Source organism: Trachypithecus francoisi, unplaced genomic scaffold (genome assembly GCF_009764315.1).
Source record: "Trachypithecus francoisi isolate TF-2019V2 unplaced genomic scaffold, Tfra_2.0 Contig00476, whole genome shotgun sequence".
NCBI lineage: Eukaryota > Metazoa > Chordata > Mammalia > Primates > Cercopithecidae > Trachypithecus > Trachypithecus francoisi.
This window is the reverse complement of record NW_022680664.1, coordinates 41,762-68,479: the sequence shown is the minus strand read 5'-3', so window position 1 is coordinate 68,479 and position 26,718 is coordinate 41,762. Positions and strand designations below refer to the sequence as shown.

General features: G+C 58.5%; 1 protein-coding gene across 1 annotated transcript; it reads right to left on the bottom strand.

Annotated features, from left to right (window-relative positions):
• Positions 1–268: 268 nt before the first annotated feature.
• Positions 269–26,717, bottom strand: LOC117084316 (BTB/POZ domain-containing protein KCTD5). The gene is made up of 6 exons (XM_033212915.1): positions 26,397–26,717; positions 13,144–13,252; positions 11,280–11,371; positions 9,381–9,476; positions 6,793–6,918; positions 269–2,020 (listed from the first exon to the last, which is right to left on the bottom strand). Exons 1-6 carry the CDS (start codon positions 26,646–26,648, stop codon positions 1,991–1,993), a joined length of 705 nt encoding a protein of 234 aa, XP_033068806.1. The 5' UTR covers positions 26,649–26,717; the 3' UTR covers positions 269–1,990.
• Between the last annotated feature and the right edge of the window lies 1 nt (position 26,718).

Sequence of the window (26,718 nt, the reverse complement as noted above, 5' to 3'; positions counted from 1 at the left end):
GGGGGTATGATATCTGCTGGAGGCAGGTGAGGTGTCCAGGCGGAGCAGGGTGCAGGGACAGGCTGTGCAGCTCTGATCCAGTGGCCCCGGCCCAGCTAGCACCCCATGGACTGCCCGGCTCTGCCCCGGTCATCGACTGAGAGGCAGAGCCCCGAGTGAGCCGTGGTGGCCAGTGGGGCTGGGCGGCTTGGAGGGGCAGCACCTTGGTCCGAGCGACCTGGGTTGGCATTTCCCTGCATCTTAAGACCATTAACAGCTGCTACGCTCATTCATAAATACACAATTTTATTTGCTATTTTCAGGGGAAACTTAGGCATTAAACTGTAAGCTGATAAAATACAATACCTAAAAAAGTATAAAAGTATAAATATCCCCTTAGAATAAATTTTAGTGAATTAAGTCTTAATATCTTTAAATTAAAAAAACCACAAGCCTATCTACTATGTCAAGGTCAAAAGTCAAACAACGCTAAGCGGCCAGCAGCTCCCCAGAGAGGATGCCCAGGAGCCCCAGCGGCCGTCTTCCTCCTGGGCTCTGCTGGAGAGGACAGGGTCGACCGTGGCTAAGTCTGCCTTCTAGAAAGGCTTTTATAAATTGTTTAAGCCAAACATTTAACAACATACAAGAGACCTTACAAAAACGAGGAGGTAAGTCCTAATGCTGGAGAACTGGTTCATCAGGTGACTGGCAAAGAAGAGGAAGAGGCCTAGGCAGGAAGTCTCCAGAAGCATTGGAAACCAGACAGTGTCAGAGCCTCTGACCTGCAGGCGGGAGGCCGGTGGTCAGTCCGCACAGCGCCCCTTGGGAAGCCTGAGGTCCGGAAGCAAAGCGCTTGGAGCCTGCCCTGCACGCCAGGTCCCCAGACTCTGACAGGTCCCCACAGCCAGCTGAGAAAGGTCTGTTTTCAAAGCATGCGGGCAGCGGTTTCTAAAGGAATCCCAGCAGCTCCCACGGCATGTCGGGCGGAGCCCGTGCAGGTCGAGTGAAGTCCCAAACATCCCAGAAAGAGAGGGAAGGCTGCATAGTTATACAAAGAAAATGAGAGAACGGCGAGAGAGAGGCATTTGTGATGCTCTGTAAACATCCCGAATTTTCACCGTGACCCAGACTTTCAGCTGCAGAAGCCAGTGGACAGGCCTTCAGCTCAACCTCTATGCCGGGCGCAACAAGGCACTGACAGGTGCCAGCTTCCCGTGAGCCCGCAGCGGGAGGGACAAGGCGACACTGCTACCTCATGCTAACGGGTAGAACAGATCAGTCTGCACGCAGCAAGCCCTGTGGGCATTTCCAGAGTATAAACACTGGGGAGTCTATCCACATGGAAAAGGGGTACAAAGTTCTCTCGCCTGGAAAATACAAATTGAGAAGCCTTGACTATCCCAGGCTTGGTCAGGCGGGGTTGGAGCCCATGTCAGAAGGCGGCCCAGCCTCGGAATGATACCAAGAAGTAGTGACGACGTAGAAGCCGCCTTTGTCAGGAGCTCTGCGAGGTTGAGAGAAACCGGCGATCCCGCCTGGGAGGCAGAGCAGACTCCCTGACCGAGACTAGGGCCTGGCGGTTGGACCAGAGGCCACGACGCGCTGGACACCGATGCGGCTGCGGCCGCTTCCTGCCAGTGAAGCCCAGGCTGCTTTTCCAGACTGTGTAGCACCAAGAACGCTTCCTTCACACCATCTTCAGTATTGAGCGGACTGACTGGGAGCGTCTGCCTCAGTCCCATGTGGCACTTGGAAAAAACAGATCGAGGCTCCCCCCGAGCGGCAGTGCCCACCCAGCCGCTGCGCTCCCCCCCACCTGGGGACGTCTGGCCTTGGACAGCTGGGCCCGTCTCTCACCACCCACCTCAGAGGCAAAAAAGGATTCACACCCAGATCTCTAGAAAAATGATCAAAAGCAGGTTTCTTCTCACAGCCAAGCTTCCTGGACATGGCAGTTCATTACATCTTGGGAAAACGTAAATCATTTCTTCAGCTGTCAATACTATGTCCCTTACATCCTTGAACCTCGTTCTTGCAAAATCTGAAAAACACCAAATGCATAAAATGAGGACTTGGGCCCTGGGCTAGGGAGGTGGCCCTGACCAGGCGCCTGCTCCAGAGAACAGAGCCCACAGGCCTGGGGTCAGCTTGGGGGACCCTGAGAACCCAGCAGCACCAGCCAGGCTCTTGGGGACTCAGCTGGCAGGCCCAGGACCTTCACCGGGGTGACCGGCACATCCCCAGGCCCCACACAGGAAGCGCTCACTGTGCACGGCAGCCTCTCCCAGGCCCACCCAAAGGTGCTGACTCCTGGCCCTCTCAGCCCACTCAGTCCTGGGTTTCAGACATGAAGTGCAACTCGGCCCGTGGGTCCCTCAGCAATCCCCGCTCCCCGATTAAGTGTCTTCCTCCGTTCCTCTATGCCCACTGCAGCCCCCACCCCAGACACCCAGACCCTCCTGGAGATGCCCCTTGCCCAAGCCCTCAGCCCTGCACCTCAGCCTGGCCAGTCCACCTCGTGTGCCGGCCCCTCCCGGCTGCCCTATGGAACACCCCAGCCCTCAGAGGCCTACCCCAAGTGCAGATCACGCTGTGGGGACCCCTCCTCATCTGGACCACAGCAGCCCTGAAGAGTCCACCGCTCCTCGGCCCCTGCCCTCCCCACCCTCTGACCTCCTCAAAACTCTTCCTCAAGGTACCCTCCCTACTTTCCTCACCAGCATCCAGGAACCCCCTGAGGCCACCCCCAAGTCGGCCTGGGCTCCCCTGAGAACAGGCTCAGGAGCTGGTCAATGCTGCTGAGCTGAGCTCCCAAAATGAGCCACGGCAGCCCCAGAGACCAGGTGGAGGGGAAACCAGCCCACGCTCCCGAGCAGGGAGCTTCGGAGCCAGCCAGCTTCACTGTGCGTGGCCCACAACGGCTGTCTCCATGTGTCACGTGAGGGCTGTGAAACACCGGGTGGGGCAGCAATGCCCGAGCCCTCGCTGGGCACAGCCTCCCAGAGGTCACTGCCATGCTGCACTGACCAGAAAAAGGGCAGTGGTGAGAGGTGCATGCTGCCCTAGGCTTGTTCCGAAGGCTCCCGGAGGCCATGTCCCCTGAGCTGCTCAGCCTGACTCCAATACTCCACTCCCAACGGTGTACCCGAGGCTCAGTTCCCTGGGCCACTTCCAGCTCGAGGCTCCCACTCACTCTCCAGTGCCTTGGAGGAACCCATTCCGCAGGCCAGCACATCCCTCCCTGGGCCAGGGTGATACCCAAGTTTACTGGGATGTCTGGAGTTGACTCAGGGAGACAGTACAGCTCCCAAGCCCCCACCAGCCCTGTGTAAAACTAAGCAGCGCAGTGGACAGGCCATGAGCAGCATGGCATCCGAGCATCCGGGAGCCCCAACAGCTCCCTCCTGATGAGGGCAGGAGACCCCCCTGGAGACCTGCAGCCAAAGTGCTGTCCTTTACCCTCCCAAGACCGGCCAGGGGCAGCACTAGCTACTCTAGACAGAGCCTGGGGTGAGACCCACGTCTTCTGGACACACTCTCGCCCTAGGCCATCTTCCACAGGAAGGCCCAACTGCAGACACCAACCAGGGGGCCCTTGAGACTGTACCCCATGGCCAGGCACCCCCACAGGAAGGCAGGCACGGGTGGCTGAGGAGCTTGCAGGACACGCTGGTCTGGGAGGCTTGAGCGCAGCAGGGATGCTGCGGGCTTTGGCAGCTGAGATCGGGGTCTGCTGTCTGCTGCACTGGTCCTGACCCCTTGGCCCTGAGCCTGTGGCCTGAGCCAGACAAGGTCACTAGGGCTGCCAGCAGGAGTGGCACTCCCTGCCCAGCCTCCAGGAGGGGCTCTTGTGTTCGCGACTACTGACGTTCACAGCCTGGCCTGACACAGGCACCCTCCAGTTATCCCAACAAACGCCCCAATACTGCCCCTGGGCGTCCGCCCCCACAGCAACAGCCCCACCGCCCCCCAGACAGTGCTACTGCGGATCTACAGCTGGTGTGGAGTGTGGAGGGCTCTTGTCAACTACGGGGCAGAGACAGACACACAGGGAGGGTCTGCAGCAAGGGTCAGCTGGGGCCATGGGGTCAAGGAGGCCACGGAGCTCACCATGACATTCACACTTAATCTGAGCCACTCCCTGGGTGCCCCTCGTCTTCGTCGTCATTCTGGCGGCGTGCAGCGTGCAGTAGGGAGAAGACAGGCTGTCAGGACAGTGCGGGTGGGCGGCTGCCCCGGGCCCAAACCCCCACGCCCGGTGACACTCCAGCGAGGCCACGCCATGAAGAGATACACAGGCTCAGGGGCTCTGCCACATCTCAGAGGTGAAACTTCCCTGTGTGAGGCAGCTGCATCTCGTGATCTGGGGCTGCTCCTGTCCCACCACATGCTGAGGGGCTGAACCCTGTCCAGAGGCGCCTGGCCTCCGGCCCCACCCCTGGCAGACGGCGCTAGCTCGCAGATCTCGGCCTGATAGGAGGGCCTCTGCTGCCTGGGCTCTCTGGACCCCACTGCATTGGCCCCACTGCTGCAGGAGAGAGGGCGGGGCCCTGGGTGACAGGAGGTAAGACTGGGATCAGCCATGGTGGCAGGCGGTGGACCCACCCATCAAGCGTGGCTATGGAATGGAGCCCCCAAAACATCAAAAACTCCCTCGTCAGCCGCCTGGGCACTGCTCGACTCTGGGGGAGACCCTGGCCTCTGCCCAGGCGCCTGCCCTTGCTGATCTGAACCTGTCTCTCTCTGTTCCTTGGGAATAAACAGCAGCCCCGAGTCCAAGCGCTCTGTGAGCTCTGCGCGTCCTTCTAACAAGTTCTTGAGGGGCTGGCGTGGGAAGCAGGTATGCTCATGTGTGGACCACCTTCACCTGCAACAAGTGCAACTCCTTGCTCCTGCCACTGCTGACTGAAGTGTGGACAGCTGCCCAGCAGCACCAGGCCACACATGCTGCAGGGACACTAGGGACGAGGGCCTGCAGACCATGCGGCCCTGCGCGGCCCAGCCAGACTCAGGTGCCCCCATTGCGGTCCTCCAGCTGTGGCCCCCGCAATTCCCCACAGCCACCTGAGGCCCTGGCCTGAGCTCTGCCTCCGGGGCACTGCTGACACCACCCCCATCAAGAAACCACCACAGCTGCCCCACTTCAGAGCAGGTATTTTTGGAAAACGAAATAGGGCCACATTCTCAACCACAAATGGATTTGGGGTCATGCCTGGAGCTTCCTCACAGTACAGAGCGTGTCCTATCTGCAGCTGCCAAGCCACCTGAGGGATAGGAGCCCAGGGGAGCTTGGTCATAAAAACTCAGCTCAGAAATAAAAAACTTCTAAAAATAAAACCATTTAGAAAAGAGCCCTGCGACGGCTCCAAGAGGAAGAGAAGTGCCTCCCTGTGACGGAGCTCCAGGGGTCGCCTCCTAGGCCTGAGACTCAAATGGAAGAACATCTCCAAGCCTGGCAGTGGAACCCCAGGTTCCACCCTGGCTGTCGCGAGCCAGGGCCTGTCCTAGCCCTACACTGCCCCGGCCTCGAGGAACAGTGGTGGAGCAGGACTGCCCTCTGCCCACTGCAAGAGGGCAACGGGCGGCCAGCAAGGGAGGCTCTGGGCCAGGACAGTCGCCCGTGGTGGAAAGGCTGCAGTGACCAGGCCACAGGCCTCCAGGAGACATGCTTGGTGGCCCCGACCCTCTGTTCCCAAGGGCATACCTCCAAAGGCCGACTCGGAGAGGCTCACAGGGACAGTCCTGGGCTGCTGCTGGCCGGCCAGAGGCCCCTAGCCAAGAGTCTGCAGTTGCCCAGGTGTTCCTGGTTTAATGCCACCAGTGAAAAACCTTCCGGTTCTGGCCTCTCATGGCACCCACTCAACACCCTTTGCCAATGCCCCGAGCCTTCACCCCCGAGGCTGGCTCCCCACAGAGCCTGCCCCACCACCCAGGCTCTCCCAGACCCATGCAGACCCCAGCCAAGGGCTCTCCAGCCACCACCTGGCTCTGAGGTCCGGGAGTCCTGCCAGGTGGAGCTGGCCCAGGTCAAGGCCGGATTCTGCTCAGATGGTCACATTTGTCCATCTTGGAGCCTCAACCTTAAGAATGTGCCCAGAGGAAATGCCACCAGAATGGGTCACCTGTGGGCAGGGCCACAGGGCCAACCTGAAAGCAAAAGAGGCAGGGGTCCCTGCATTTCACCCCAGCTGCCTGCCCCACAGAAAACAGAAGGGCCTGAACCCCCGCAGAGTCTGCGCCAGTGCTGCCAGGCTGGGTGCCACACAGGGCCCACTCTGTGCAGCCTGAGAATCCCAGGGCCTGCAGGACACCCTCCTCTCAACAAAGATGAGGCCTAGACAGTGGCTGAGCCAGGCTGCCCACCCCTGCACTCAGGGATGGCCCAGACCCCCACCACGACAACTGGACCCCTACGTCCCTGCACTCAGGGATGCGCCCAGATCCCTATGACAGCCAGACCTCAGCATTCCAAGTCCTCACTCACACAGCAGAGGCTGTGCCCTGGGAACAGAGGACCCTGGGTCCCCTGAAACACAGCCCTCAGTGGCATTCCTAAGAGCACGGCCCCTGCAGTAGGCCCAGGGGCCCCTTCCAGGAGCAGCTCTGCGTGCAGGCTGGGAGGCCGCAGGGGCTTACTGGGAGCCTGTGTTGAGAGACCCTGTCCCATGGGAGACCATGCGTCCGACCAGTCAGCAAGGCCACCGGGGCAGACACTGGGGGCTTGATGAGAATGGCAGGAAAGGAGGAAGCTCTGAGAGGACAAGAGCCTTCCCACCCAAGCCTGCCCTAGGCCGGGGCCGTCCCAGCTCTCACCTTGGCCTTCTCGCTGGGCTCACTGGCCGTACCGTACGGGGTGTTGTGCAGCTCCTTGGACACCACACAGAGGAACTCCGCCTGGTCTTCGTTCCCATAGTTGTAAGAGGAGCCAATGCTGACCAGCTGCAAGGGAAAACACAGCCTGAGATGCAGCCCACTGAAGCCTGAGAGAGACGCAGCCAGGCTGACCGGCCCAGGCTCAGGACGTGCCTGCCGCCACGAAAGCCATAGCAAAGACTGCTGACGCTTGAGGAAATGGATGGAAAACAAAGCCCCAGAACACCTGCACGAGCACACATGCGGCACCCCTACACCATGGCATGGCATGGGGCAAGCTCTTCCTCTGTGAGGACCCTGAGCTTTCCTTGGCGCTTCCAGCTGGGACAAAAGGGGCCACTGCCCCAGGGGGAGGGGGCGCAGAAGGGTCCCTGAGCTGGGGTGGAGGGAGAGGGGCAGCGGGAGGGGAGTGGAGGGCGGCTCTGATAGCCTGGAGGGAAGAGCCTGGGGCCCGCTGACTGGACCGAAAGCCACTGGAGGAGCTGTGCTGCCCAGGAGTTCGGCCAGGTGGGTCTGCTGCAGCCTGCTGGGCACACCCTTGGGCCACTCCAACCTGCCTCCCTCCGGGTGACCAGGCAGGCCAGGCCATGCAGGTCCAGGGCCAACCTGTCTCTCTCGCCAGGCATCTGGCCCATGGCTGGCTAACCTGGGCCCCTAGGCACTTCTGTGCTTTTAAAGGGAAAATTAAAATGCAATACGCAAATCACAATAGGCACGCCAGCAGCACACCACCAAGCCAAAAAGCAGCTGGGTGGCACTCACAGTTTGGCCTCCCTATGACCTGCACAGTCGGACCAATGGCCGGGAGAGCAACCCGCAGTTACCTGCTGTTCCTGTGCCGCTGGCGGCTGACCCACCCCAGTGGGCAAGCCCAGTGAGGCGGCCACAGGGGTGCTGGCATGGGCCCGAGCAGCTAAGGGTAACCCTGGGAGCACTCATGGCCATGCCCACCGGAGCCCCTGTGTCCTCACAGGCACACCAGCCACTTCCAAGCCTTGTTCACAATCCCCTGCTGACCACTGGGGACCCTAGGTCCGGTCTGGCCACCTCCCAGCACCCCGCAGGGTCCCACCCCACAGCTGGGGCAGCTGGTCAGCCCAGCAGCTTCCCTACATGAACTGGGAGAAGGGGTCGCCAAGGATGAAGCGTGCCAAGCAGGTTATAATCAAGGAAGGGGGAAGACACCCGTGCTTTGCAATGGGTTTGGAATCCACCCAGAAGCGCTAAGGGCAAAGACCTGAAGCCGCCCTGGGAGGGAGGTGCCCACTACGGGCAAGACACATCGCTCCCTCCCAGCCAGAAAAGTCACAAGACAGCTGCAGAAGAGTACAGGTGCCACATGGGGATAGCCCTGTTCACGGACCCCGAGCTGCTGACACAGCTTCCCAGGGCCCCTTGACAACGGGGAGGTGGGGCTCACCCAGCAGTGGAGATTTCTGTTCCCATGGGAGGCTCTGGCACGATTCTGGAGAGGTCAGAGCATGAGAAACATGCAGCCGCCAGTGCAGGGCAAGGCCCAGGCTGCTGGTCAGCTGCCCTGTCAGCACAGTGACCCACAGTTACCCCGGCCCCCAGCCTAGGGGTCCAGGGTGGACGGTGGGATGCAAATGTCTTTAGTGACATTTTAAGGGGGAGGGGGGGTCCGAGTACCCGACAATGTGATTATTTTGAAAGACTCAAAGGAAAAGGTAGCTTTCATTCAGAGGGACACTGGCTGAGCCTGTCACTCCCACAACCTGGCAGGGCCACTGGGTTGTGGACAGAATCTGTCCCAGACAGAAGCAAGTGACAGAGGAAACTCTTAGGACAGGGAGGGCTGGGCAAGGTCACTGTCCCCACCCTCAGTGTCTGCCTAGCACCAGGAACAGTGGCAGCCAGGCCGTGGGCAAGGGTCCGCCGCTCAGAGGCCATGCCTCATGTGTCCTGAGGTCCCCGATGACAAGCCACAAGGCCACAGCAGAGTGGCCCATGCAGCACTCAGGTGGCTCCCATGGAAGCTGCTGAAGAAGGCACGCCCTGCACAGACCCATCAGACCCTACCCGCCACAGCTTGGCAAAACCAGGCGGAAAGAAGGCACGGGGGCCTGGCAGCACCTTCCAGCACAGGTAGGAAGCGAGGCAGCCTGGGAAGGGCATCAGGGCCTCCATATGCTACACTGGAGTGAGCAGTGGGGGACGGGGGTCGGGCACTGAGTGGTGGGCTGGCCAGGAGGCTCTGGGGACACCCATTCCCTGGTCACACAGAGGTGCCAGGTGATGTGAAGAAAGTACAGAGCTGGGAAGAAAAGGTAGGCCAGGGAGGAGGGAAAGGTACAGGGCAGAGCCTGATACACCTCTGCCCACCACACTCGAACTCCCACGGCTCCTCCAGTGGAAACAGGGCGCAGGTCACTGTCGTGAGCACCCCCAGAACTGCAGGAAGACACCAGCAGCGAAGTCTGCATTTCCAGGAGCACTGAGCCCTGAGCCATTGTGAGTACAAGGTCAGCTGCAGCATGGCTGCCGCCAGCCTGGCCACGGCCCCTCACCTGCTCAAACTTCCAGCCGTCAGACATGGTGGACACCATCTGCGTGAGCTCCTCCTCCTGGCACTGCAGCACGCGGTACACATGCTTCACAGGCACCTGCAAGAACAATGGGCACAAGTCAGGGCGGCCACCCATGTCCCGCTGCTGCCTGCGGCCCAGCCCAGGTGACCCCGGGAGGCTGAGGTTCACTCTCCAGTTCTCAGCACAGGGCACGAGGCCCAAAACAACCCTGAGCACATCCACAAAAGCAAAACACGCGGCCCGAACAGCTGCTGTTTTCTGCTTCCTCGTTCGCCTCCAAAAATATTTCTATTTCTAAGTTCCAAAATAAAATGAGTCATGTTCCTGAAATCCCAAGAGCACCTGTGGCTCGACATGACGACACGAGAGCGTCCGTTTCTGCTCCGCACGCAGGAACCACGCAGCCTGAATTCACTGGTCAGGAAAGGATCTGGCAGGCAGGGCCCTGAGAGCCAGTGGCAGACAAAGCTCACTCCCGGCTACCAGAAGAGGCTCCTGAACTTGCGCAGCAGCCTGGACTCGGGCCTCCCCAAGGCTGAGCTGCTTCCCAAAACTCCATCTACCTCCTAATCCCCCCCCTGCCTGGCACGCTTGCTGTGCCCCTCTAGACAGCTGTGGTCCTGGAAGTGATGGTGAGCCACCACGGCCGCCCGCCTGCATGGAGCTGCTCCCCAGTGGGCAGGGCAGCCCCATGTCCCAGACACAGTCATTACAGAGGACTCCGGCTGCAGACAGGGCTGGATGGAAACATAGAAGTGAGAAAGGGTTCAGGGATCCTTGGTCCTTGACCTTAAGATGGTGACTCATGCCAGGGATGTATGAGTGACAAAGGCACACAGTGGCCTCAAGGTCACACAACCGAGTGCCTTCTTTTGGAAGACAGTAAGATGCTACTGTGTGTGTCACATCAAGAATGGACTGCGAGGACTCTCCCACCTGGACCATTTCTCACCCACCTGCGTCATACGGGCAGATAGACTGAGGCAGGGAGCACCCACACAGCCCGATCACACAACAGGGAAAAAGGCAGGCTGGACAAGGGCGTGGGACACAGCTCCTGCCCCACAGACAAGGAGCCCCTCCAGGTCCCTCAGTGGTGCCAAGGGAACTCCAGCAGGAGGGGGAACTGGGCATGTCGCTAGGTGGCCAGCAGCCCTGAGCGGCCAGGCTAGGAGTCTCTGCACAGGGCCCAGGGCTCTCAGTGGACCGAGACTTCCGATGGCAGCTGCAGCCACAGCATGGCCCACACCCACTCCCGGTGCCTTCCCAAGGATGCTAAGCTGGGGCAGGGGCGGGCTCAGCTCTCAGGGACAAGACTGATGCCCAAGGCCCAGCAGTGGCCCCTCCACAGGAGGTACTGGGCACAGCCCACCAACAACCTGGGCTCCCCGGGCTGCAGAAGGGCTGCGCTAGGTGTGAGAGGTCTGTCTGTGGCGACCCGGCCCTCTTCCCAGTAAAACCAAGGTCCTTCTGACACCTGTGCAGATCCGCATGCTGTCTCCCTCCAGTCATGCTAGCAGCAGGCCCCTGGCACCCTCTGCTCACTACCAGATGCCATCCACCTCAGGGTCTCCCCGACCAGCCCTCATGGGGCCCTCCTTCCCTCCACACGTCTCCCATGCCCAGCTCCCTTACAACCATCCTTTGGGGCTCCCAGAGGCTGGGCCAGGCAGGCTGAACGGATCCTTCAAGGGACCCTGGGGCGAGGCTGGTAGACGGAGCTGGCGGGCACGGGGGTGGTGACAGAGGACAAGGGTCTCAGGGCAGGAGAGCCCCAGACTGCAGGACTCATGTGGGAGGCAGCCGATCGGGGGAGTAAGAGGGAGCCGTTCCTTCACAGCAGCTATAAAAGCTTCTAGCCTCACTTATTTCTCTTACCTGTGATGTTTTGCTGTCTCGTTCTCTAATTTTGTCCTTTACAAGTTTTATTAATGAGGTGATATTGTAAAATTCTGCTTCCTCCAACACTCCTGGAATAAAGAAAAATAAATTGTCTTTACTAAACCAAACGAAACCAAAGAATCCCCTGCAATGAGGACCTATGACTCGGGCCAGCGGGAGCTGCTCAGGCCCCATCCTAACAGGTTTCCTGCAGACACGTTAGCCCTGCAGGGTTCCCGGGATGATGGGTGGAGGGGTTGTGGCAAGAGGGCCGACGTGTGGACTAAATACCTCCAGCTCAGGTCACCCTAGGCAACCTCGAGCGACCTCCAGTGGCCCACGAGGTATGGAGTCGCTGCTTACATGCAGCTCAGTGCATGCCTAAACTGAAGCCGTGGCATGCAAGGGGTGGAATCTGGCATTTTCCCTCCAAGCCTGGAGGCCAACACTTCCTGCTGGGAACCTGCTCACGGCCACGCCACTGGGTGGGGTGCTGTGTGGGGCTCAGGCCTGCAGCCTTGTGCATATGTCTCAGTCACCTGGCACCTCAGTTTACCCCATTCAAAGGGAAGACTGTGGCTGGCTGAGAGGGTCACTTCCAGCTCTTCCCAAAGACTGCCATCCGTAATGTGCTGCATTTAGGGACTGCACACCTCCCTTAACAGCCTTAAGAGCAGATTCCACAGGTCTAGCCTCAGGGCTTCCTCATGGGTGGTCTCCAGAGGAACCCACACATGGGACATGGCAGCTCAGGACAACACCCAGCCACCGACATAGCACAGGGCCACGCAGGATAGGGACGAGAGCCTCAGAGTCACAGGCTTCCGGCCCTGCATGAGTCTTGCACAGCCCCCTTCTCCAGCACTGAGGGCGAGTGGCCGCGTCAGAGGCGGGCCAGCGAGTCCAGGCGGTTTGTGTCTAGCGCCCGTTTCTGAGCCAATCCCACTAGGGGCAGACTGAGATAAAGTGAAGCCTGGACTCAAACGGCTCCACGGCAGAACACAAGGGGCTGCCCAGGCGACCAGAGAGCGTGCATATGAAAGACACTGCCTGCCAAAGAGACAGGAGTGGGCAGCGTGGGTCACAGCCTCAGAGCGGGGGCAGGGCTGGGCCACAGCTCCTGTCACCCTGCACCCTGCGCAAACTCGGAGGAGGCAGGCAGATGGCGAGGCCCAGAGACCCAGAGCAAAAAGGGAGTGAGATGCTGCCAGTACAGACCGATGCACAGACACGGACGCCGGGGAGCAGGGCCACGCCCGCACGCAAGTGCCCAGAAACCCTCAGTCTTCATGGCAAGGCCTCAGGCTGTTCTGAGCCAAGCCAGCACTACAGCACACAGGCAGGCCACCCTGGGCCAACGCGTGTGGGTGCCGTCCCTGCACCACCACCACTCAGAATGGAACACGGCAGCTGGCAGCAGCAGGCACAGTCCAGGTGATGGCACAGAGATACTACTCTTGGGCTGTCCTTGAGGGAGAGCAGGCCAGGGAACCAGGGGTCTGAGGCACACCATGGGCATCACCGGGCATGTCTCACACACCTGCTCAGACCACCTCAGTCACAGCAGGGAGGAGCCCCTCGCCCCCTTGTGTCGCCAGCTGGAGCCTGCACAGAGGGAGCCCTCCAAGGAGCTCCAGCCGGGGAGGACCCCACAGCCACAGGGTCCCCAGGCCTCTGTGTCCGGCAGCTGTGCCTGCCCATGGCCTCAGCACCAGAACGTAGGCCCCAGCTTCACAGTACAGGGCCTGCTCCTCCCTGGGGGCCCAGGATACAGGCATCTGTGTCTTAAGTGGAGCCCGTGGCACCTTCGTTGGGCCCTTGCCCCCAAAGCTAAGGCACCTGTGCTCAAAAGTCGGCTTACCTTCCTCTGCCAGGTCTTTGTTAATCACCAGCTTGCCATGTCTCAGGTAGTTCAGCACGGGCCCAAAATAGGTGGGGTCTCTGTCGATTAAATAGGCACCTGTTTCGTCCTAAAGAGAGCAGAGCACGGTGAGTCCTCCCTGAGAAGCCGACAGTTCCTGCAGGTCCACCAAGGCCCGGTCACATCAGGAGGCTTCAGAGGCACCAGGTGACCCAGGCCTCTCCCCAAAAGACCTGAGCCTGCGGCATCTCAGGAAACCCCTGACGGTGTGGCCACGTCCTGCCGCCTATAGCCTAACCCTGACCAGCCACCATCCCAGGTCTAAGTGAGTTTAAGTCTCTCCATATGGAGACAGCCTGGCTCTATGTACTCCAAGGTGAGGCCACTGTGCCCTGGACCTCTGTCCTCACAACTGCAAGACCTCTAGGAAAACACACACGAAAACCTCACCCAGACCCTCTCCCTGGGATGCCCTCGCGGGCAGGGCAGGGGCCTACGGCTCAGTCTCTGAAGGACACCCCCGATGGCCACCAGCCTGGGCCTGCCCTCCTTGTGCCCAGGTCCTCCCCGGCCGACATCCAGGACTGGGGGTCAGGGTGACAGGGGCTCCCTGCCAGGGGTGGAGAGGGCACCTTGCAGCAGGCGCAGCTGCCAACAGGCCCCGAGCCAGCAGCGAGGGAGGCCCACAGTGACCTCCACTCAACAGCATCCGGGGCTTTCCCCGAGATCATCACTCACCACACACAGCCCTCGCCCTGGCTCAGTGCTCACGGAGGCCGAGATGTTTACAAACAGACCCCTCGGAAGGTGTCCTCATGCACCTGGGTGGGGGGGCCCTGAGAGACGCTGCCCCTGCTGCTACCACGGTCACCTCAATGTGGGCAGACGCCCTCTGAGGCCCGGGGTGCCCCACACATCACACCTGGCAGCCCTTTCCACCAAGCACAAGAGGCCCAGTGGCCTGGCTGTGAGCACAGGACGGGCGCCCAAGCGCCCCAGGCAGTCCCCATTGGGGAGACAGAAGAGGCAGTTTCTGTCACCTTATCCAGACCCAGGCCTGCTTGTCGGCTACACATCTGACGGGGGGGACTGCGAAGCCGGCACGGCCCATCTTCCACACGGACTCAGACCTTCGGTGTGGCTGCTGGGGCAGCTCCTGCCTCCCCCAGTCCTGCTCCCACCTGTGAGCCACTCCCACAGGGGCTGGTGCCTGCGGGTGCCCCGGAGGGCGGGGAGCTGAGACCTCCATTCAGAAACATCGGGCAGCCTCCCGGGCAAGGCCCAGGGCCAAGCACCAGCGAGAAGCCACCCCACACCCCAGTCAGGGCAGGAGCAGCCCCCTCCCCAGAGGGGCTCCCGTGGGGCCTTGGGCAGGTGCTGGCCACGGGAATGCCAAGTTCGGCGATACGGGGAGGCCGAAGGTGTCTCCACCACAAAGCACAGGGCCGCGCTAGGACCCTATTTTCACCCATGGACAAATTCTGCCATTTGGGTGCTAAGACCTAGTGGTTTCAAGAGATTTTCCCCAAAGTTCACCACTGCAAACCTGTAAAAACCTGCTCTTAGATCAGAGGAACGAAACTGAGTTTTGCGGCTGAGATAAAATCAATCAGGGCTCAGGCATGGGGGTGCTGGACCTGGAGCCTCAACGGCCCCCCTACTCCTCCTTAAGTTGACCTCAACTCCACACAGACCTGACCCCATCCTCCTTCTCCACCCTCCCCAAGAACACTCAAGCCAGAGCTGCCCACCCCACAGGCCCTGCCTCCTGGGCTTGTCCCTGCCTTTCCCCAACCCTCCAGACTCCACAGCTCTCAAGCAAGGGCCAGGGCCACAGGCCAGCTCCCGGGAAGAGGACACTGGGTGGTCCTGCCCAACTGGTAAAAAATGGCCCCCATTTCCCACAAAGGGGTCCAGGTCTGGCAAGGTGGCCAGTGCTGCCACCCGAGTCCAGGGTTCCTCCCCACCCCACCCCCATACGGAGAGAATGGTGGCCGCGTGACATCCGCACACCACTCAGCTCAGGAATCATTCATGGCTCAGTGCTCCCTCGACAGACTGCTGGTGGGAGGTCAGGAAAGATCAGATAGTGTGGGGAGGCTCGCCTCTGCCCAGGACAACCCCAGAAAGCCCCCCTCTCAGCCATGGAGGCCTCCAGGCCTGGCCTCAGTGGTCAGACTGCAGGCTCAAGGCCAGGCCACCCCAGGCCTCAGTTTCTTTATGAGCAAAATGTGGAGGAGACCAGCTCATGTAGCTCAGGGCCACCATGAGCACCAGGGCACCCAGCCTGTGGCAGGACCTGGGCACTGAGCCGTGACCTCTAGGCCAGGACAACCCACCATGCACTTCTCGGCCCCTGGGCTGGTGCAAGAGGAGAAGGAAGCATGCTGGGTGCCCCCAGACACACGAGGCAGCCCCAGTCCTGCAACTGGAAGGACGAAGGCTGGAAGGAGGGTGGGGTGGAGACGGCCATCGGTGGAAACCGCATGGCAGGACAGAGGAACACAGACAGATCCAAGGAGCTGGCAGGGCACTGGGCGTGCTGGCACTGGGCTCGGCCTCGAGACGGGCAGGCGGGGGCAGTCCACCGTGTCTTGGCAACTCGTGCCACTGGGTGGGGCTGACTTTTCCACTGAACATCCCCTGTAGGAGGCAGCTTTTGTGGCTGATGCTTTGAAGGAACCCCTGACCTCAGTCTGGCCACACCTGGCCCACTGCAGTGATGCCAGCAGTAGGCCAACTGGTGCAGCCGCTACCATCACGTGATACCTGCTGCAGCAGGGAGGGAACACGGAGGAGGCGAACAGACCCTGCTTCCCACACCACAGCCCGCTTCCCTCAGCATGGCAGGAGAGCAGCATGGTTGGGTAGAGAGAGCCCCGATGCAGAGCTGGGGCTGTGCTTCTTTGGGGGCCTAGGGCGGGTAGTGAGAGTGGCACCTGGTTTGAGGACCTGGCCAGTGGCACAGCCATTGCACCCACCCCACTGAAGGTGTCAGGTTCCTGGGCCTCAGGAGGAGGATCTATGTGGGGCTGCCTGGGGCTGTGTCCCTGGGGTTTGCCCCACCCAAACTATGGCTGCAGACCCAGGCCTCCTGCTCCAGTGAGCAGGCAGGCCACAACTGCAGCTGCCCAAACCACAGCCTTAGGCATCCCTGCACTCTTGGGGGCCCAGGAAGGCCCCTCTACCCTTGCAGGTTCGGAAGTGCCAGTGGGATCCCACTGCCTGGCTTATTCCTGTTGTTGGTGCCTGCTCCGATCTTGGAGCAAAGTTGGGGCCAAGCCCAGGCGCCATGAACAGCAGCAGGAGGCAGATTCCTGGGCAGAAGGGGGCAGGTCCCTGGTAAGGCCCCACCTTCAGGCCAGGGAGGGCATGAAGGCTGGGGTCGGGCTGCCAGTCCTGCGGACCAGTGTAGGGACCTGTGGTGCGTTCTCTGGGCCTGCCCATGAACCAATTAGCATGCACTTCCTTCCCTCTGGGGTCCGTAAGAGCCCTGGGCTCAGCCAGAGCAGGGCAGAGGACGAGGAGGACAGAGACAAATGGCAACTGGAAGATCAGCTACAGAGAGAAGCTACTTTCTCTGCTGAGAGCTGGGAAGTCAATGGGGACCTGCTCGTGGAGAGAAGCCAGCCAGTCCAGGGCCTCCTCTCTGCTGAGGTGCAAACGGAATGAGCCGACCTGCCTACAGAGAGGAGCTGCCCCTGCCATCTCCTCTGCACTGTCCTAACACTTGGTAAAGCTTCTCTTCGTCATGTTCACCCTCCACTTGTCTGCTACCTCATTCTTCCTGGACACAGAACAAGAACTTGAACAAAGGTGCTGCTGGCCAGAGGGTTTCTGGCCAGAAAAGCGACACCCTAAAGATACCATAACAGCAGGGTTGGGCATATGCAGACATGGGGACGTGGAGCTTTGCAAGGCCAAGTTCACCAGCTGGAGCCATGGCAGCTTTTCAGGGTGCCTGAAGAGAGGCCCTCCGGCAGTGAGGGCTCAGGCCACCGGGGCTCTACCCAGCCCGTCTCAGTCTCTGGGGTCCAGACTCCCCACAGAGGGACCAGGAAGTCCCTGGACGCACCTGTGTGGGAACCGCAAGCCCCAGGAATCTTCCTGACGTGCTTTCCCTGCAGCCCCTGGCTCCAGCCCATCCCTGTGCTCAGGGGCCAGCAGCCTGGGTGCAAAATACCCAGCCATCAAGGGCAGGGGAGGCTGGGCACCGCGGGGGACCCCACCTGCATCCAGTTAGGAAGAGACTTGAAAGGAGCAGCCCCTGGGAGACTTCCAGGAATCCAGATGCTTGTTGCCAACCTCACGGGGAGCCAAGGCTGCAGGGCAGAGGGGGAGAGAGAACCCCAGCTGCGTCTACCAAGAACCTGCCATTCGGGAGGCTGCCGGCCGCACTGCACCCCTGCCGCCGGCCTGGTGCCTCCAGGACAACGGGCTTCCTATGGGGCCCCCGCCACGCTACACTCCTCCCACATGGTTCAGTTATCTGAGTCCTACAACCTCTGGGCCCATGTAGGACACATGCAGACTCCGTGGACTCGGCACACCGGGCCTGCAGCTGCCCCCACAGCCCTCTCCCAGAGTGACACTGCAGAGCCCTGCATGGCCTGCCCTGAGACCACGTAGACCCTAGAACCCAGCTGAGCCGTGGGGCACCAGAGGCTGAAGGGTGAGCAGCAGGCTGAATCCTAGGGGGGAAAATCCAAAATTGGCTCCTCTGTGGCTGGCCTCATAGCTCTCTGGCCATTTCTTCCCGTGGGTTCCTTCTCTTCCCGTGGGTTCCTTCTAACTGGTGCAGTTCCTTCAGAAACAGGCCCTGTCTGGGCAGAGGGGAAGGTCAGGGACATCCGCGCCAGGGCAGGGAGGCAGTGGCGTGTGGAGGTGCTGCTCTCACCACTGCGCTCATTGAGTTCTTTCAATGGGAGATTTCCACATCCACAGGAAGTGCCAGGGTCTTAAACCAGGACCTCCAAATCCCACCAGCGTTCAGGTCTTGCTGTGGCCTGACTCGCTTCCACACATGTAGGCAAGGTCTTGGTGCTCCCGCTCGAGTGAGTCACGTGCTCCAGATAGGCCTAGTGCATGCGGGGGCTACTCCTGGCGCCAGCCCAGGCCCCGACAGTGCCCAGCCCATGTGCAAGGGCCTTGGCAGCTCACTGCTGGTGTTAGGGATGTGGCTCGGTAGCCTCCACCCTGATGCAGAAACAACAAAAAATTAAGGAACACGGGAAAATGGGAAACACAAAATCATACAAAATTCAGGATATACTCCTAGGCTCACGGAGACGAAGGCAGCAAGGTCACCTTGGGGAGGTTTAGAACAGCGCCTGGGCCAACCTAGGCAGGGCCCCTGTGCTGCCCATAAGGCCGGCAGCAGTGCCTGACCAAGCCCCCACAACGCAAGGAAGGAAAGATGCCCCGGCCTGGTCACGCCTCTAAGACTGGGATGAGGAAAGGCGACCAGGAAGCCAGTGACATGCTGCGGGCCGGGCGTGGGGATGCTCTTCTTCCTGGCTTTCCCGTGCCTTCCACGGCTGACACAACCAGCACAGGCTGCACTTGATTCTCGGGAAGATTCATGGTGTTTTTTTTGTAAAAGAGCCATAATTAAGACTGTTATCTTGACAAGTCATTTCCCTCATCTTCCCCGCGTCTCACTCAATTGGCATCTGACCTACTTGTGGCCAGGCCCAAGATGGCCTTGAGTGGGCCCAGCAGGCTGGGCTGAGCCACCCATCTCCAGGGGTCCCAGCTTTCAGCCGGAGCCACGGGCCGTAGGCCAGGCAGGGCAGTTTCCGAACCACAGAGGAGAGGGTGACCCTGGACACGGGAGCACATGGGAGGCAGCACCGAGCCAGGGCACACACAGCCCTAGGAGATGGAGAAAAGACCCCACGGACACAGCTAACTGCTTGCCACTCCCCAAGTCCACAGGGTAGCCGCAGATGGACATCTGGTCAGGAAAGCAGTGCTCAGAGTAGTCTGGTAACAAGCCTGGCCACTCTGTTCATCTCACCAGACTCCGGCTGCAGCGCTCCACCATCCATGCTGTGGCCCAGCAAAGCAGCAGGGGCAACGTGGGGGTACACCAGCCTCTTAGGCACACATCCCTAATGCAACCAGCAGCCTTGAAAATGGCAGTGAAGGGCTGGGAATGGTGGCTTACGCCTGTAATCCCAGAACTCTGGGAGGCCAAGGCAGGCGAATTACCTGAGATCAGGAGTTCAACACCAGCCTGACCAACATGGCGAAACCCTGTCTCTACTAAAAATACAAAAATTAGACAGGCATGGTGGAGGGTGCCTGCAATCCCAGCTACTAGGGAGGCTGAGGCAGGAGAATCGCTTGAACCTGAGAGCCCCGCTGCAGTGAGCCGACATTGTGCACTGCACTCCAGCCTGGGCGATACAGTGAGGCTCCGTCTCAAAAAAACAAAAAAAAAAAAAACAGCAGTGAGGAATGAGGGTGGAGACTGCCAGGCTCTCACGCCAGATTCTAAACGGAACATAACCCTGCTGCCGCCCGCCCCTCTCGCAGCTCCCACAGCTCCGCAGCTCCACACAGAGGCTCCGTCAGCCCTGCGGCTCTCAGTCACTCCCGACGCTCGGAGACACGTGCCACCAGAGGGGACGAAATCAAGAGAGGGAGGTGCCCTGAGCCAACTCTGCCAAATTAAATCTAGACGCGAAGGCATAGAATTTTCTGTGTACCAACATCCGCAATCAACCTAATTAGAAATACTTAGTTTTTACTCTGAAATTATCCAATCTCGCACACAAAACCTTCACCTCTACTCTCTCTTCTGTTTTGTTTTATGCAGATGTGTCGTATCTTTGGCCACGAGAGGCCTTTGATGTCACCAATTACTAATGGGGAAACCGAGGCCAGAGAGCAAGGAGGCTTGTCCAAGGCACCCAGATTCGGAGAGCAGGGTGGGGCCCCTGCGTCCTGGTCGCCAGGCCTGCTGCCTCCCCACCACCTCTCCCTTCCATTGCTTCTGGGCCTCACCCAGCACAGAAACTGGAATTTGGGAAGTCCGTGCCCCACGCATGACTCAAAGCTTAGTGAGAAGCAGACATGTGTGGACGCACGACCTGGCCCCTCACACGAGGTCCGGCGGCTTCTCTGGGAAGAAACATGCTTCAGGTGCACCACGGGGGGTCTTGCCAAGCTGAGGTCGCTGCAGGCTCCTGCTCTGCTCGGCAGGAACTGGAGCCCTCTCGGGAGCAGGGGTCTCAGGTTTCTTGCAAGAAAACTCGGGGGCTGCCCAGGAAGCCCTGCCCTTCCCACAGCCCAGGGTCCAGCACCAGAGGTGGAGACACACCCTGTGGGGCCTGTCCGGCTAGGGTCAGCCAGAGCTCTGGGTGGCAGCAGGGGCGCTGGTGGGGAGAGGCATTCCTGGCCACACACACTGCCTTCAGGGGCCTCCGGCGCATCACCAAAAGCTGACAGGGCTGAGTGTGGCCACAAGTGGACATTAACAGAAATTAAGTGCGGCTGGCTGTGTGCAGTGGCTCACGCCTGTAATCCCAGCACTTTGGGAGGCTGAGGCAGGCGGATCATGAGGTCAGGAAATCGAGTCCATCCTGGCTAACATGGTGAAACCCTGTCTCTACCAAAAAATACAAAAAAATTAGCCGGCGAGGTGGCAGGTGCCTGTAGTCCCAGCTACTCAGGATGCTGAGATAGGAGAATGGTGTGAACCCAGGAGGCGGAGCTTGCAGTGAGCCGAGATCACACCACTGCACTTCAGCCTGGGCGACAGAGTGAGACTCTGTCTACAAAAAAAAAAAAAAAAAAGGAAAAAGAAATTAAGTGCAGCTGCAGGAAGGGAAAAGCGTTCTTGGCATACTCTTTCTAAAAGCAAAGTACACTCACATCTGTAATTTCAGCACTTTGGGAGGCCGAGGTGGGCAGATGACCTGAGGTCAGGAGTTCGAGATCAGCCCGGCCAAGATGGCAAAACCCCATCTCTACTGAATATACAAAAATCAGCCAGACATGGTGGCTGGTGGCTCGTGCCTATAATCCCAGCTACTTGGGAGGCTGGGGCAGGAGAATTGCTTGAACCTGGGAGGCAGAGGTTGCCGTGAGCCGAAATCACCCCAGCCTGGGGAACAGAGCGAGACTCCATCTCAAATAAATACATAAATAAATATTTAAAAATAAAAACCAAGTATAAGCATGAAATGAAGATTGCCAGGCACAGCCTCTCCTGACTGCACTGGCCTGGCACCAGGTACGGGGCAGGGGCACCACATTTGTCATCTTCAGGAGAGGACGTCACCCTTACTTTACAGAGGAAGAAACTACAGCTCACAGGGACACGAAATCACCCCAAGTCACAAGGCAAGCCCGGGGTGGGCGGAGTCCAACCCAGGCTCACCAACTCCAAGGAAGAGGCTCCATCACACCAACCCCAGGCCAGAATGTTCTAGGTGCTCTGCAGTCCAGGGAGAGCTGCCCAGTTGGCGCCCAGGGAGCACAAGCACGTCCTGGGAGAGAGGCGGCTTACTGGCCTCTTCGCTACGAGGGCCCCTCCCATGGCGCCACGCAGGCAGGTTCTTCCCCAGGCTTTAAAGACCATGCCTGGGGACTGCTGACCTGGGGTGTGGAGGGGGATCTGCTAAAAGAACCAAAGTGCCTACGAGAGTCTGAAAAGGAGTCCCTGGGATGCCTGGTGGCTAACGGCAGGGCTGGGGAGAGACCAGGCAGCAGGTGCCCCCATCACAGCCACTGCTCTCTTCTCTGACCGGGGACCAGCCCTGGCGAGGCTTTAGACCTCACTCCACTTGACCTTTCAGAGCAAAAACGGCCACACACAATCCGTAAGCAAACGGGCATCTCTGCATTCCTGTAAAACTTTACTTGCAAAAACAGGCGGGTGGGCCAGTTTTCTGACTCCCGCTACACCAAGACTAGTCACTGCCCTGCTGGACGACAGCCACTGAAGGCTGCACCTGCAGGGCCAGAAAGAGGAACTGCCCGGGCGGCGACAGCATTTCCTCCCAGCCACCCGCTGAGGTCTGCAGGCGAGAAGGCCGAAGACCGCGGGCCCGTGTCAGGTGCCCCGAAACAAGCTCTTCTCAGAAAGGCTCAAAAGTGTTTTCTTTCATTCTTCCTAGCTAGGACTGAACCCATCAGAAATGTTCCATTTCATCACCAGAGGCGAGTCCTTTTCTCAGGAATTTATGGCACTGACTCATGGCCTAAGGTCTAAAGGGCTTCAAATGAGGCACCTGATAAAGAGGTGAGCACAGGTTTGCTGAGGACCAGCATCTGCTGCAGTGGGGAAGGAGCCGGGAGCCCCCAGCACCGCGGGGACCATCGCTCACGTCCAGAATAGATGACGACTTGTGGTCAGAGCAAAGAACATGCTCAGAGCCACATCCTCAACTGAAGTGTGAAACCAAGTCCATCACCGTCGCACACACCCACTCACGGCCTCACACTGAGGCTGCCGCAGCTCTCACCAGTGCTGGCTACACAGAACATCACCTGCCATCCCCACTCGACGTGATCCCCACTTCTCTTGCCAAGCGGCTTCAAAGACGGTACTCCAGCCCACACCGCATCACTGAGCCCTGTCTGAACAATTCCTTTCATAACTTTCCACCCCCGAGGTCTTGCCAACACCAAGTACACTGTTAGAGGCACCCTGACTGCCCCACCCCTCAAAGACCCATCTGATGCCACCACATGTGCAACCCTCAAGCGGGGACACTGGCCCTGTTCAAAGGGCAAACGTTCACGTGCCGTTTTCTCCAGGGCCGCCTCAGCTGCAGGAACCGAAGCCTCCCCAAACCCTCCTCTTTCTGAGTGGTTTCCAACCATAAAGCAGTAGTGTTTCCTGTTTCCTTTTAACTCCTGAAGTATCTCCTCACTAAGGCAGGGGCTGGTTTAGCTGGAAACAACAAACTCGACTTTGTTTTCAGTAACGCCTACGGGCCAGGGATTGTGCAGTACAAGAGACCTAACCCAAATGAATCGAGTCTTCGGGAAGCCACATTCCACCTGGCCTGCCCTTAAAGACACCATGGGAGAGAAACATGACAGAGCAGCAGATGAGCAGATGCTGAAATGCACAACATAGCCACCGTCCTGCTGGGGGAAGTCCCAGGAGGAAGTGAGAATTCACACCGGGCTGTCTAGAAAGAGAACTTCGTGGCAGCCATGGGCCCTTGGGACAGCAGAGTAAGGGCTTGGGAACATGGAGTATGGCGGGTGGTGGGTCCCAAGCTGGGCTCTGAGGACTTGGTGGGGGGCAGTCACAGCCCAGAAGCTTAGATGTGGGGCCAGAGGACAAGCAGGTCAGCCCCTTGATGTGTGTGGCTTTCACCACCCTCCCTAACAACCCGTCTGTCAAGAGCTCCCCTCCCTACCAGACAGGATGCTTTAGCAGGGTGCTCTCCCAACCTCTCAGGCACCCAGAGCTTCTATGGTTTCTTGGGAATCCTCCCCCTTAAATCTCGCCATGCAGCTCCTCTCCAGACCCCCACATTCTGCAAGCCCAGGTGCTCACTCCACACTAGTCCAATAATCCAGGCAGGGATTCTTCCACCAGATCCATGCTTAAGTCCAACTCTAGGAATATTCTTTCATGAATCTCAACTCTGAGGTCAGAGCTTGGAGATCTTTACAGGTGAAGCAACATCCTGTTTGTCTTCCATCGTGTAATTAATGGCCTCCCACTCCTGACACCCCTTCCCCTCCTCCTCAGATTCCTCACTCAGGATTTAATTAGGAGCAATCTCCTGGGACATTCTTTCATCAGAGCCACAGGAGACAAAAACTAAGATGAAGCATTTTACACACTTCCTCATTTGACGAAAAACACTTTAGTATTGGGACTAATATGAATTAGCACTACACTTCTGGCAAATTATCTGTCACTAAAACTAACCTTCACTACAAGTATTGTTTATTTAATTATTATTATTTTTTGAGACAGTCTCACTCTATCACCCATAGTGGAGTGCAGTGGCGCAACCTCAGCTCAATGCAACCTCCACCTCTCAGTTCAAGCGATAGTCCTGCCTCAGCTTCCCGAGTAGCTGGGACTACAGGCACGCGTCACCACGCCCAGCTAATTTTTTTGTATTTTTAGTAGAGGCAGGGTTTCGCCATGTTGGCCAGGCTGGTCTGAAACTCCTGACCTCCGGTGTCCACCCGCCTCGGCCTCCCAAAGTGCTGGGATTACAGGTGTGAGCCACCACGCCAGGCCCCTACTCCAGCTATTTTATGAGACAGAGACTGTAATGCTACTTTACCTTCATGTTCTGAATTTCAATTTTACCATTTGGAAATCAAACCTGGTTAAATGGAGGATGATGAAAAGAGCAAGTATAACACAGATATATTCGGAAAGATTAGTTACCCCTCCCCCAAAGAATTGATTCCTACAGTAAAGCATTTTTTTTTTTTTTTTTTTGAGATGGAGTCTTGCTCTATCATCCAAGCTGGAGTGCAGTGGTGTGATCTTGACTCACTGCAACCTCTGCCTTCCGGGTTCAAGCGATTCTTCTGCCTCAGCCTCCGGAGTAGCTGGGACTACAGGCATGCGCCACCACGCCTGGCTCATTTTTTGTATTTTGACTAGAGACCGGGCGTCACCTTACTGGCCAGGCTGGTTTCCAACGAGCTCCACCTGCCTCGGCCTCCCAAACTGTTGAGATTACAGGCGTGAGCCACCGAGCCCAGCCCATAATTTTTTACAAAATCTTAAGGGACTGTAAAAGAAAGGGATGAACTACCTTAACTGTGCTAAAGTTAGTCAGCTCTGAGTCAAGTGCTCCAGTGCTGAATAGACAGACATTGCCTCAAAGAACCCAATGGACAAGAGCAATTTAAAATCTAATTTCACATACAAAACAGGAATGCTTGAGTAGAAAGGCAAGGGAGTGTCCACTAAGCTGTGCTATTTAAAAAGAAAAACCAAACAGTAAAACATATACCCACACTTATAAAAGGAAAATCACAGGTAACAAAAGCCGACACTGTCATTTCCTGGGAGTCCATTCTCTGAGGAGAGGGCTTGGTCAAATGAGCAATGGAAACAGTTGGAAGTTGTGGGGAGAGACAGGAGTGTTGGCATCTCAAACCCTCATTTCTACCCGCAAGGCGGCCTTAGCAGCAACTCCAGATTCTCTTTTCCTGATCATGGTCATGCCAAGATGAGAATGGTCTCAGTCAGGCTTCTCAAACTTGAAGAGGGATCCGAGCCTTTCTGGGAAGCCTCATGCATGGCAAATGTTGGCTGTCACGGCACAAAGCCAAGTGCAATCATGTAAGCTCAACTGACAGACCCAGCAAAGTTAGTGTAAGGCTTGTCAACTGCCTTGAATAAACAGGTAACAACTTCTTCAAACAGGCTTTTTTTCAAAGTTTCAATCCTGCACAACTCCCAAGACACTCTTCCTCGGCTTCACAACTCTTAATAAAGGTAATAAAAGGTTTCTATTACCATCTGCCCAACAGCATGAGCATTTCGCTTGATGAAAGACAAGCTGCAAACTAACCTGGAAATTCCTGTCTTTTTTGCGAAGACAGTGAGAAAACTAAGCTAATTAGAAAACAGACTGAAAGATTCCCTACCTGGCTCTTCCTGGACAACCCTAAAGCAACCCTCAACATGAGCAAAATTCCCTTCGAAAAATCATACTATACACTACGGACGCATCTTCTAAGAGGTGCTGAGTGGGTGATACGTGCTGTGGATGGAGAGGATGGAGCGCCAACTCTCTAAATGCAAGTCACGGGGGAAAAAAAAGGGCCGCCCATGTCAACCCCCGCGCCAGCGTTAATTCAAACGTCCAGAATGTGAAAGGACAGACCAGCGCAAGGGTTCTGTTTCCAGAGCCAGCAAGTACCCTGGGACAGAGAAGAGAAGGCGTTCACACACCCTGGGCAAAAGAACCTACTGAGAAAAAGAAGTAGAATCACAAGGAAGTCCAGGGTCTGGGAAGCCTTCTCCACCGAAAAGCAAAGAGGGCGAGGAAGAGACACCCCAGGGTGAAGCGACTCAGGATTCTCCAAGGCAGTGGACTCCAGGGCGCCATCCTCGTCCTCCCCTCCCAGAGCAGGGGGTCGGGGGAAGCTGGGGACGAGCTGGTGACAAGGGATCGCGGGGCTCGAAGCCCGAGGAGAGTCGCCCGCTCCCGCTGAGGTCTCCTCCGCACGAAGCAGGACGTGTGCGGTAGCCGCAGGCCGGGACGGCCAGGACCTTCCGGGCTGGCCCGCGCTGCCCTCACCTTGTCCGAGTCCAGGTCGGGGTCGGCCTGGCACAAGCGGTACAGGAAGGACTTCGGGTCCCGGCACAGCGTCTGCCGAGTGGTGAGGAAGTAGGTGCCGCCGACGTTGAGCCGGACCCACTTGGACACGCTGCCGGGGCGCTGGGCCAGAGCGCTGAGCCCCGCGCTGCAGCGACGGCACAGGCCGCCACCCAGCCCCGCCCCGAGGCCGCTCCGGGCCGGCGGCAGGAGCTCGCAGTGATTCTCCGCCATGATCCCAGCAAGCCCCGCCACAGCTCCGTTCCACCGGAAGCGTCCGGCTTTTAATAGCGTCCTCCGAGTT

Bases quoted from the DNA above. Each gene is read 5' to 3' on its own strand.
- LOC117084316 (XM_033212915.1), bottom strand. From the start codon at position 26,648: ATGGCGGAGAATCACTGCGAGCTCCTGCCGCCGGCCCGGAGCGGCCTC. The intron at 13,253-26,396 runs GTGAGGGCAGCG...TGCTCTCTTTAG, and splicing joins CCGACCTGGACTCGGACAAG to GACGAAACAGGTGCCTATTT. The intron at 2,021-6,792 runs GTGAGAGCTGGG...GGTGTTTTTCAG, and splicing joins AGCCCAGCGAGAAGGCCAAG to ATTTTGCAAGAACGAGGTTC.